At 44.0% G+C, this 12,080-nt stretch overlaps 1 protein-coding gene across 11 annotated transcripts in view; it reads left to right on the top strand.

Moving 5' to 3' along the window:
- The window catches only part of HIVEP2 (HIVEP zinc finger 2), a 191,872-nt gene that overhangs the window by 165,081 nt on the left and 14,711 nt on the right, over nucleotides 1-12,080 (top strand). For all 11 annotated transcript variants that reach the window (XM_053591227.1, XM_053591220.1, XM_053591223.1 and 8 more), the window contains 3 exons: nucleotides 2,466-2,510; nucleotides 3,440-8,979; nucleotides 10,293-10,447. In XM_053591227.1, the coding sequence (XP_053447202.1) occupies nucleotides 3,826-8,979; nucleotides 10,293-10,447 (5,309 nt within the window). In that variant the 5' untranslated portion in view covers nucleotides 2,466-2,510; nucleotides 3,440-3,825. The remainder of the gene's footprint in view (nucleotides 1-2,465; nucleotides 2,511-3,439; nucleotides 8,980-10,292; nucleotides 10,448-12,080) is intronic.

Here is a 12,080-nt window from a genome sequence, read left to right as displayed (position 1 = left end):
CTCAAACCATTAAAAGTTCAGGCATTTCAAATACTGAAGTTAAATGAAAATATTTAGGGGAAGAGATTATTGAAGACGTATCATAGTAAGTTGTGCTAAAACTTACTGGAAAGAGGAGTGAGTCTTCCTAGGCTGGGAGGACAGCCAGCCTTGGGCGTGAATTCTGGTTCTGAAACTCAGCCTTCATAAGCATCATTCACAGCTGTAAAATCGATATAATAATACATATAGCCCAGGACTGTCATGAAGGTCAAGTAAGATAATGTGTGTGAAACTCTGTCACAGTATTTGTCAGCACAGACTAGATGCATGGTAAATGACAGCCATTGTCATTGTTACTATGTTATCAACAATGGAACAGCATACACAGGTCAACACCATGATACCATATTAAATCTGAAAAGTAACTTAGAAATTATTCAGTTCAAGCCCTAAGTCACTCCTACATGTTTCTCAGATTGGAAATATACTCCACTTCCCTTTTAGAGGGTGTTATTCACCTCTAAAGGTCTAACAGAGGCCTTTTCTACGTGAACGTTAAATATTTGGTTAATTAAACCCCAAAGTCAGCCAATTTTGGTTCGACATAGTGTATTCTTCACATTGTTGTTGGAATTGACAGAAGTCAGTTTGCATTTGAATATGATGCGGCCATCACCTTTTTCTCTTGCTTTCATGTATGATAAATATAATGTATTATGTAGTTAATAGTATATTTCTTCTCTCAAATTTCTCCTAAGGTTTTGCTTTAGAAAATTACTGTGGGGAAAAACTTAAATCCCATAGTGAAACTCTTTAGCAAATCTTAAATCCAATAGTGAAACTCTTTAGCAAATCTAAGTTAATATCCTTGTTTAGTTTTTTGTTTTTGGCAAATCTATTGTGCCTCATAGCTACTAGCAGGAGGAACTTTTGATTACAGAAGTCTTGCTGCAGATATCTGGGGACTACTGATTTGTCACCCAAAAGACCTGTTGTTCCTATGGGAATTCTCCTGTGCTCTTCCCTCCTCCTCCTCCTCATCACAGTTGAGGAAAGCATTAGGGAGTCAGTTGGCCATGGAAGTAAGACCAGTTTGAAAATCTGCAGTCCCAGAAAAAAAATGGTAGCATTTTTTTTTTTATTGGCCAGTATTTTATATGAAAAGGTAAAAACATACTTGTGTTAAGAAAAATAAACAAAAATTGAAATTGCTTTTCATAAGGAGAAAAGTAAAAATCCCTTCTTTCTCCTCCCTTTGACTGTCTGCTTCCACTTCCGAGACTTAACCACTGTTTAAAGCTGCTTGGCTTTCTCACAGGAATTTTCTCTTTATCGCTTGTTTCTCTTTTACACAAAAAGATTACAGTACACGTAGTAGGGTGCAACAGGCTTTTCTTGCACTTATGTTACTGTTCTCTGAATTTGTTTCTGTAATGGTACTTACCCACCCGCTGTACTTCATGTTTTTAAATGGCTCCGTTTTATGCCTATGCTGTGATTGATTTGTACTGTCCTTTTACACATTGTGGTGCCCTTTAGCAGGTGCATCTGTAAGGATATTTCCGGCAATGGAATTTCTGGATTAAAGTGTATGCGTTTTCATATTTTGATAAACACTGCCACATTGCCTATCAAGGAAGCATCTTCACTTTCATCATAATTGATGCAATTTAGCATTGAAGTTCTCATAATCCTCTGGGTACTACACTGACCATTCCCTTAAGGAAGTAGAATTTTCACTTAAAATTGGAGTTGCTTTGTTATCAAGGCTTTCTGTACTATTCACTATCTCTAGAAGATGCTTCACTTTACTGTGATGGACATTTATGTATTTTTATTAATTAATTTTTTTTTTTGGAGACAGAGTCTCAAGCTGTCGCCCTCAATAGAGTGCTACAGCACCACAGCTCACAGCCACCTCAAACTCTTGGGCTTAAGCAATTCTCTTGCCTTAGCCTCCCAAGTAGCTGGGACTACAGGCGCCTGCCACAACACCTGGCTATTTTTTGATTGTGGTTGTCATTGTTGTTTAGCAGGCCCAGGCCGGCCTCAAACCCTACAGCCTCGGTGTATGTGGCTGGTGCCCTACCCACTGAGCTACCGGTGCCAAGCCAGAAATTTATTATTTTCAATGTTCAAACTTATCAGTGCAATTAAAAAAATCCACTGTTCTCAACTTTTTAATATCTAGGGAATTAGAATTAGGCTGATGGTGTAAAAAACAGGTATTTTGATATAACAGTCTTATATCTTAAAACATATTGCTCTGCTAATTTTAATAATATTTTCTCTCTGAGTCATTTTTGGCCAGCATCAGTAGAAGGTCTGCTGGCTCAGTGTGGAGCATACTGCAGAAGTTCCTGGCTATAGTTCTCGGGCCTGTGAACCCTGGGTATAAGGAACTAGAGATTGGAATGTGCATATGGTGACGCTGTTGTTTAAAGGAACAATTTTTCCTGACTGCATATTTATTTTGTCCCCAGGAGGCGTCAGGACAATCATGCCCACGAGAACTCTAAACCGTTCAGGTAATCATTTCATTTGTACACGCTCCTAAACATGTGTTTTGTGTTTCATATTATGAAGATCTTCTCATTGTTTTTTTAGATGTTCTTTTCTACCTTTGCCAAAGTTCTGATGTTTACAGTCTTGATCTAATTCTAATGTTTTTAAGCTGTAAAATATGTTTATATTTTACATTACTATATGATATATTTTCTTTTTTTTTCTAATTTATATATATATATTTTTTTTTTTATTGTTGGGGATTCATTGAGGGTACAATAAGCCAGGTTACACTGATTGCGATTGTTAGGCAAAGTCCCTCTTGCAATCATGTCTTGCCCCATAAAGTGTGACACACACCAAGGCCCCCACCCCCACCTCTTCCCTCCCTCTATATATTTATTTGTATGTTTATACTATATTACATTACAGTATAACATTTAAATATATATTATATATAGTATAGATGACATATATAAAATATAGTAAATATGTATTTTATATTAATATATTAATAAATAAATACTTATATAATACCATATAAATATATATTTATTTATGTAAAATCTACCTCTACAGAAATAGAGATTTGTAATATATTTCAGTCATAAACTTAGTTAGAAATAGCTCTAAATTTTTTTAATGAAGTCTTTTAAAAATCTTAAGATTTTGTAAGTAATATCAATCAAGGGTTTTCCTTCATATACTTCTCTAATTAAAATTAATGAATGTTTAAAAGACTAACCAAAATGCAAACACAGGAGAGATGTACCTTTTTACTTAATGATAAGCTTGAAATGAATATCCTCATGGAATTAACCTAACTGCCATAAACATAATTCCTTAGAGTGAAAAACAGTTTATCTAATTTCATGTTGGTTATTTAGCATTGGTTTTGATTTCTCATTTGACAGCTGTTGTGACAATCTCTTTGCATTTTCTTTTCCTTCAGGTCATTTTATCCTAGTGAAACTGGCAGTTAAACTTTGCTCTAGTTGATGGGCAAATTTCTCCTAGACTATCCATCATCCCAACTTCATCCTAGTTGAAAATCTTCAAATGCCATAAGAAGTCTTCATAGATTTTGCACTTAGCCTTTGGATGGACAGTTCTACCATGGAGAGAACTGTGTTATAGCCCTGGAATAGGGACGTGACATCTAATGCCCATTGACTACGGTGTTGGTGTGGAAGGTTCCAAAGAGCAGGAGCAGTCAGCCAGTGTGCAGCGCCCCTGGAGCATGGAAGCAAGCAAGCTTTAGAGAGCACAGCTTTGGAGACACTCCATGCATCTGCACGGCTTTCACGCGAACTAGCACTTAAGACCTTGTGTAACAAAATGGACACTGGGGACACAGCTCTAGGACAAAAAGCTACCTCAAGGTCTGGAGAAACTGATAAAGCATCAGGTAGATGGAGACAGGAGCAATCAGCTATTATTAAGATGAGCACTTTTGGCAGTCAAGAAGGACAGCGGCAGCCACAGATAGATCCAGAGCAGCTCGGAAACCCAGCATCAGCACAACTGTTCGGTTCTGGGAAGCTGGCCTCCCCGGGGGAAGCGGTGCAGCAAGTCGCCGAGAAGCAATATCCTCCTCCGCACCGTCCGAGTCCTTATTCATGCCAACACTCACTGTCTTTCCCTCAGCACTCATTGCCACAGGGGGTCCTGCACAGCAACAAGCCACATCAGAGCCTTGAAGGCCCTCCGTGGCTTTTCCCTGGCCCTTTGCCATCGGTTGCCTCTGAGGACTTATTTCCTTTTCCCATTCATGGCCACAGCGGTGGTTATCCTAGAAAAAAGATTTCAAGTCTGAACCCTGCTTATAGCCAATACTCCCAGAAAAGCCTCGAGCAGGCAGAAGATGCTCACAAGAAAGAGCACAAACCCAAAAAGCCCGGCAAGTACATTTGCCCTTACTGCAGCAGGGCGTGTGCCAAGCCTAGCGTACTGAAAAAACACATCAGGTCCCACACTGGGGAGCGGCCATATCCATGTATACCTTGTGGTTTCTCTTTCAAGACAAAGAGCAATTTGTACAAGCACAGGAAGTCACATGCTCATGCAATTAAGGCAGGATTAGTACCGTTCACAGAGTCAGCTGTATCTAAATTGGACCTAGAGGCTGGTTTTATTGATGTGGAAGCAGAAATACACTCAGATGGGGAACAGAGTACAGACACAGATGAGGAGAGTTCTTTATTTGCTGAGGCTTCTGACAAAATGAGTCCTGGCCCATCCATGCCTTTGGATATTGCCAGCCGAGGTGGCTATCATGGGTCCTTGGAAGAATCTTTGGGAGGTCCAATGCAGGTCCCCATTTTGATTATTCCCAAAAGTGGAATTCCTCTCCCCAGTGAAAGCTCTCAGTATATTGGCTCCGATATGCTACCAAATCCGTCTCTAAATACTAAGGCTGATGACTCCCACACAGTCAAACAGAAACTTGCACTAAGACTCTCAGAGAAAAAGGGACAAGATTCTGAGCCATCTCTCAACCTTCTGAGCCCGCACAGTAAAGGAAGCACTGATTCTGGTTATTTTTCCCGCTCAGAAAGTGCAGAGCAGCAAATAAGCCCTCCCAACACAAATGCAAAGTCTTATGAAGAAATCATCTTTGGCAAATACTGCCGGCTTAGTCCGAGAAATGCACTCAGTGTTACGGCCACGAGCCAGGAGCGTGCCGCCATGGGCAGGAAGGGCGTCATGGAATCCTTACCTCATGTGAACACCAGGTTGGATGTCAACATGTTTGAGGATCCTGTTTCTCAGCTGATCCCAAGCAAGGGAGACATTGACCCTGGTCAGACAAACATGCTGAAATCCACTAAATTCAACAGTGAGTCCAGACAACCCCAGATTATTCCATCTCCTATCAGGCACGAAGGAAAACTTTACCCAGCAAATTTCCAAGGCAGCAGCCCCGTTCTCTTAGAAGCTCCTGTAGACTCTTCACCCCTTATTAGAAGCAACTCCATGCCAACTTCTTCAGCAACTAATTTAAGTCTTCCTCCTTCTTTGAGAGGAAGTCACTCATTTGATGAAAGGATGACCGGTTCCGATGACGTGTTCTATCCGGGCACGGTGGGCATACCCCCTCAGCGCATGCTGAGAAGGCAAGCGGCTTTTGAGCTGCCTTCGGTACAGGAGGGGCACGTGGAGGTTGAGCACCACGGCAGAATGTCCAAAAGCATCCCTGGCTCATCCTTGAAGGAAAAGAAATTGGCTCCTATGGACAGGGTCGGGTACGACTACGAGGTCTGTCGGAAACCCTATAAGAAGTGGGAAGACTCTGAAACACCAAAGCAGAGCTACAGGGACATTTCCAGCTTAAGTTCTTTCAGACACAGTGGAGACTATTTTATGGATCCTGTGCTGCCACTGCAGGCAGTGCCAAGCCTGTTTGGAACCACATGTGAAAACAGAAAGCGCCGGAAAGAGAAGAGCGTAGGCGATGAGGAAGACACACCCATGATTTGCGGGGGCATGGTTAGCACCCCCATGGGCATGATGACTTCAGACTATGACCCCAAGATGCAGGAAGGAGTGCGGAGTGGATTTGTCCTGGCTGGACACGAGAACCCTGCCCATAGTCACTCAGAACGCTTTGACCCATGTCGCCCCCCACTACAGTCGGGAAGTCCATCTCTTGGGTCAGAGGAGTCAACCTCAGCCACCGATTCAGACAAGATGTCAGACCTTGCAGGCAGGAAACCTCCTGGAAATGTGATTTCTGTGATTCAGCACACAAACTCCCTGAGCCGACCCAATTCATTTGAGAGGTCCGAGTCTGCAGAACTCGTGACTTGTGCACAGGATAAAGCCCCTTCCCCTTCAGAGACCTGTGACAGTGAGATTTCAGAAGCCCCCGTGAGTCCAGAGTGGGCTCCGCCCGGGGATGGCGCAGAGAGTGGGGGCAAGCCATCCCCGTCTCAGCGGGTGCAGCCGCCGTCCTACCACGCGCAGCCCAGGCTGGTTCGCCAGCACAACATTCAGGTTCCCGAGATCCGGGTGACTGAGGAGCCCGATAAACCCGAGAAAGAGAAAGAAGCCCAGGCTAAGGAACCAGAGAAGCCTGTGGAGGAATTTCAGTGGCCCCAGAGAAGTGAGACCCTCTCCCAGCTCCCCGCAGAGAAGTTGCCGCCCAAAAAGAAGCGTCTGCGCCTGGCCGATATGGAGCACTCCTCCGGAGAGTCCAGCTTTGAATCCACGGGCACTGGCCTCTCTCGCAGCCCCAGCCAAGAGAGCAACCTGTCTCACAGCTCCAGTTTCTCCATGTCTTTTGAGAGAGAAGAAACCGGTAAGCTTGCTGCACCTCCCAAGCCCGATGAGTTTGGAAAGCATTCAGAGTTCTTGACTGTGCCTGCTGGCTCATACTCCTTGTCTGTCCCTGGCCATCACCACCAAAAAGAGATGCGACGCTGCTCCTCCGAGCAGATGCCTTGTCCTCACCCAACCGAAGTCCCAGAAATTCGGAGCAAATCATTTGATTATGGGAATCTATCCCATGCGCCTGCGGCTGGAGCAGCGGCCTCCTCGTTGTCCCCATCCCGGGAGAGGAAGAAATGCTTCCTGGTGCGACAGGCTTCTTTCAGTGGCTCCCCAGAAATGGCGCAGGGTGAGGCTGGTGTGGATCAGAGTGTCAAGCAAGAACAGCTGGAACACCTGCACGCCGGCCTCAGGTCCGGGTGGCACCACGGCCCGCCCACTGTGCTGCCCGCTCTCCAGGCAGAGGACCCAGGCAAGCAGGTGGTGGGGCCGTGCGCTCCGCTGAGCTCGGGGCCGCTCCACCTGACCCAACATCAGATCATGCACATGGACAGTCAGGAATCTTTGAGAAATTCCTTGATGCAACCAACATCCTATATGACAAGCAAACACTTACCTGAACAGCCACATTTATTTCCACATCAAGAGACTGTCCCGTTTTCTCCCATCCAGAATGCCTTGTTTCAGTTCCAGTACCCCACAGTCTGTATGGTTCATTTACCAGCTCAGCAGCCGCCCTGGTGGCAGGCCCACTTCCCACCTCCCTTTGGTCAGCACCCTCAGAAGAGCTACGGCAAGCCTTCTTTTCAGGCAGAAGTCCACTCTAGCTATCCCTTAGAGCACGCGGCAGACCACATTGCAAAGAAATCTGATTACACACACACAAAGGAGCAGAATTACCCGTGTTATTCAGGAACAGCAGGGCTACACTCAAAGAACCTTCCAAAGTTCCCATCTGACCAGAGCAGTAAATCAAATGAAACTCCCACCGAGCAGGTTCTTCAAGAAGATTTTGCTTCCGCAAACGCTGGACCCTTACAGTCCTTACCAGGCACAGTGGTTCCAGTGAGGATCCAGACACACGTGCCGTCCTATGGAAGTGTCATGTACACAAGCATTTCTCAGATCCTTGGCCAGAACAGCCCTGCAATTGTCATATGCAAGGTCGATGAGAATATGACCCAAAGAACGCTGGTCACCAACGCAGCTATGCAGGGCATAGGATTTAACATTGCCCAGGTGCTGGGACAGCATGCAGGCTTGGAAAAATACCCCATCTGGAAAGTCCCTCAGACCTTACCGCTGGGTTTAGAATCTTCCATCCCCTTGTGTCTACCATCCACCTCTGACAGCGCTGCCACCCTGGGAGGTAGCAAGCGCATGCTTTCCCCAGCCAGCAGCTTGGAACTCTTCATGGAAACAAAGCAGCAGAAAAGGGTCAAAGAAGAGAAGATGTACGGGCAGATAGTGGAGGAGCTCAGCGCCGTGGAGCTGACCAACTCAGACATCAAGAAGGATCTGCCCCGCCCCCAGAAGCCCCAGCTGGTTCGGCAAGGCTGTGCTTCTGAGCCCAAGGACGGCTCGCAGTCGGGGTCCTCGTCGTTCTCTCTGTCGCCCTCCTCATCTCAAGACCACCCTTCTGCTAGTGTGCCTTCGAGGGAGCCCTTCCCGCCCAACAGAGCGCCTGCCCCAAGGCAGAAGTCCAGCGGGCTTTCTGAAAGCAAAGAGTCCTCCGATGAATTGGATATCGATGAGACAGCGTCGGACATGAGCATGAGCCCGCAGAGTTCTTCATTGCCACACGGAGACAGTCAGCCGGACGAGGAGGGGAAGGGCCAGAAGCTGCCTGCAGGCATGCTGGTCCACATGGCCTCTGGCCTGAGTGGGAACATGGCAAACTCGACTCTTCTTTTCACAGATGTGGCCGATTTCCAGCAGATTCTTCAGTTCCCCAGTCTGCGGACAACAACTACTGTGAGTTGGTGCTTCTTGAATTATACAAAACCCAATTATGTGCAGCAGGCCACCTTCAAATCCTCGGTTTATGCTTCATGGTGCATTAGTTCCTGTAACCCAAACCCATCTGGATTGAACACCAAGACCACGCTGGCTCTTCTGAGGTCCAAGCAAAAAATCACGGCAGAAATTTATACCCTGGCTGCTATGCACAGGCCTGGGACCGGCAAGCTTACATCCTCCAGTGCTTGGAAACAGTTTGCTCAGGTAACAAATCTTGCTTTAGAAAGTACCCTGTATTGTGGAATTGATTGCTGAGCAGGTTACACAGTGAAGGATAGAAGGTCAAAAAAAAAAAAAAAATACAAAGTTAAAAACTAAGGTCAGAGTTGGGGCAGTCTTCAGCAAACTGGCCTTCCTCGGGCTGTGAAATGCTGCTATAAGGACTGATCCTCCTGTTTTCCTCCACTCTGACCTGTCTGAGTGGTCTCTCCCATCTGCTTCTGTTTGCATGTGAGGAATTCAGGGAGCTGTGAAATGGGGCCATAGGACAGGGAGTAGGTGCTGAAAGGAAAGATGGGAAAGAAGGCCTGAGGGAGGTCAGAACCCACCTTTGCAAACACTTTCACCAAAACTTATTCTCTGTATGTCTCTATCGAAATACATTTTTTCCAAGTCATTGTTCCTACATGAATAATCAATGCCTTACATATAAAATGTCAAAGATAAACATTTTTTTGTTTTGGTAGAGACAGAGTTTCACTTTATTGCCCTCAGTAGAGTGCCGTGGCGTCACACGGCTCACAGCAATCTCCAACTCCTGGGCTTAGGCGATTCTCCTGCCTCAGCCTCCCGAGTAGCTGGGACTACAGGCGCCAGTCAAAACGCCCGGCTATTTTTTTGTTGCAGTTTGGCCAGGGCTGGGTTTGAACCCGCCACCCTCGGCATATGGGGCCGGCGCCCTACTCACTGAGCCACAGGCGCGGCCCCAAAGATAAACATGTTAATAAGGGGCACTTTGGAATTGTTGCCGAATTAACAATGAAGCAAGTGGAGGATTTAAAATATATATTTTCACTATGTCAGTTATCATTTTGCCTTCAATAATGTTCGAGACTACTTCCTTTACTACCATAAAATGGATTTTTTTCATGGCTACTTCAAAACATAGACCATATCTATTAAGACTTTATATTAGTGTTCAAGACACGATGGTAAGAGGGACTTTACCTAACAAATGCAATCAGTGTAACCTGGTTTCGTGTACCCTCAATGAATCCCCAACAATAAATTAAAAAAAAAAAAATTTTTTTTAGATTAGTGTTGCACAAAATAAGTGCTGAGTATATGTGTTTGTGTGTGTGTATATACTTTTTAAAAAACAAAATATTGTATTTATTTAGTGGATACTGTCATTTTTCTCTTATTTTGTCCCTAGTGTCCCTTATTTTATGTAACCCACCCCTGGACTTTTAGGCTCGAATCTAGGCTCATTTTCAGAGAGTTTGGAAAGGGGGAATGTAGGAGCTACTGTGTCTTAGAGAAAGCACACAAAATGATTCTCTCTTCTTGTCCTACAGATGAAACCCGATGCATCCTTTTTATTTGGCAGCAAGCTAGAAAGGAAACTAGTGGGAAATATCTTAAAGGAAAGAGGGAAAGGAGATATTCATGGAGATAAAGATATTGGATCCAAACAAACTGAGCCAATCCGAATTAAAATCTTTGAAGGAGGGTAAGGAAACACAAGTGCAAATGTAAACTGTTCAGTTATAAGTCAGAGTAAATCATCCTGAAGGTCCCCATGAAAAAACACTGTCTGCTATTTTTGGGAGCTTAAAGTGAATTATCTTTCTATTCACATTTCTGAAGTCTGGCTGGTAATGGGTAATGAGTTCATCCTTTTGTTGGGGGTACTTATTTTTGATGAAAATGTCCCTTATGTCTATGGTTCAAGCCTCTGCCTTAAATTATCATCCCTCTAACTTATTACAAAGTCTACTAAGTTGGTAGACTCTTGATGTCATCTGAGTTTGTTCATTCTTTGATATTTTTATGGGTATTTGTGTTATTAACGGATTTATTTTTAGCCTATGCTTATAAAAATGTAATCATGTATATTTGCATACAATTTCAGGAACCAATTTGTTCCTTTGCTTTTATTATTATCTACACTTCAAACTTTAACAGGATTTCATCTGTTTCCATCAACATCCTTTTTCTATTCCACAATTGATGTCAGGGCTCCACATTGCATTTGACTGTCACATCTTCTAGTCTCTTGGGGTCTATGATAGTTCTTTTGTGTTTAGAAATTTCTTTTTCTTTTTTTTTTTTTTGTAGAGACAGAGTCTCACTTTATGGCCCTCGGTAGAGTGCCGTGGCATCACACAGCTCACAGCAAACTCCAACTCCTGGGCTTAAGCGATTCTCTTGCCTCAGCCTCCGGAGTAGCTGGGACTACAGGCCCCTGCCACAACGCCTGGCTATTTTTTTTTTTTGGTTGCAGTTTGGCCGGGGCCGGGTTTGAACCCGCCACCCTCGGTATATGGGGCTGGCACCTTACCGACTGAGCCACAGGCGCTGCCCTAGAAATTTCTTTTTAAATGTTGAGTTCTGAGTATACAAACTCCAGTAATAAAGTTCAATGATTTTGTTATCTGTATGGTTAAGAAAAATTACACAGGTGTGTAATGTCTGGTTTTAGATTTTGATAGAAATATATCTTCAGGTCCAGTGCAATGGCTCACGCCTATAATCCTAGCAATCTGGGAGGCCGAGGTGGGTGGATTGCCTGAGCTCAGGAGTGTGAGGCCTGCCTGAGCAAGAACAAATCCCCATGTCTTTTCTAAAAATAGAAAAAAATCAAAACAAAACCAAAAAACTAGCCAGGCATCCTGGCAGGCACCTGTAGTCCCAGCTACTTGAGAGGCTGAGAGGAGAAGATCACTTGAGCCTAAGAGTTTGAGGTTGCTGTGGGCTAAGATAATGCCAGGGCACTCTATCCAGGATAATAAAGTGAGACTCTGTCTCAAAAAGAAAAAAAAAAGGAACAGAAAAGAATAATAAAGAAAATTCGCTTTCTGTTAAATTATTCATCTTATTCTATATCCTTTAAGCAATTTTATTCAGTTAGGGCACAGATTAGTAAATTGAAATGGGAAAAGTATTTTCATGCTCAAGTTCTCTTCTGCTTTATTGCAAAAGACAAAGGGAAAAAAGATAAATTTCAAAATAATTATGAAGAACAAGTTACAGCTTAAATTCCTTGTAAAAGAGGAAAAAATTAAAGAAGCCGAAGGCACCCAGCATTAATTATTCATATGTTTGACTGTGCTTAATTCTTACCTGGATTGGTGCTGACCTAA

The sequence above is a fragment of the Nycticebus coucang genome, chromosome 5, assembly GCF_027406575.1.
Source record: "Nycticebus coucang isolate mNycCou1 chromosome 5, mNycCou1.pri, whole genome shotgun sequence".
Taxonomy (NCBI): domain Eukaryota; kingdom Metazoa; phylum Chordata; class Mammalia; order Primates; family Lorisidae; genus Nycticebus; species Nycticebus coucang.
Note: the sequence above shows the minus strand (reverse complement) of the source record. Positions and strands in the feature narration are given on the sequence as shown.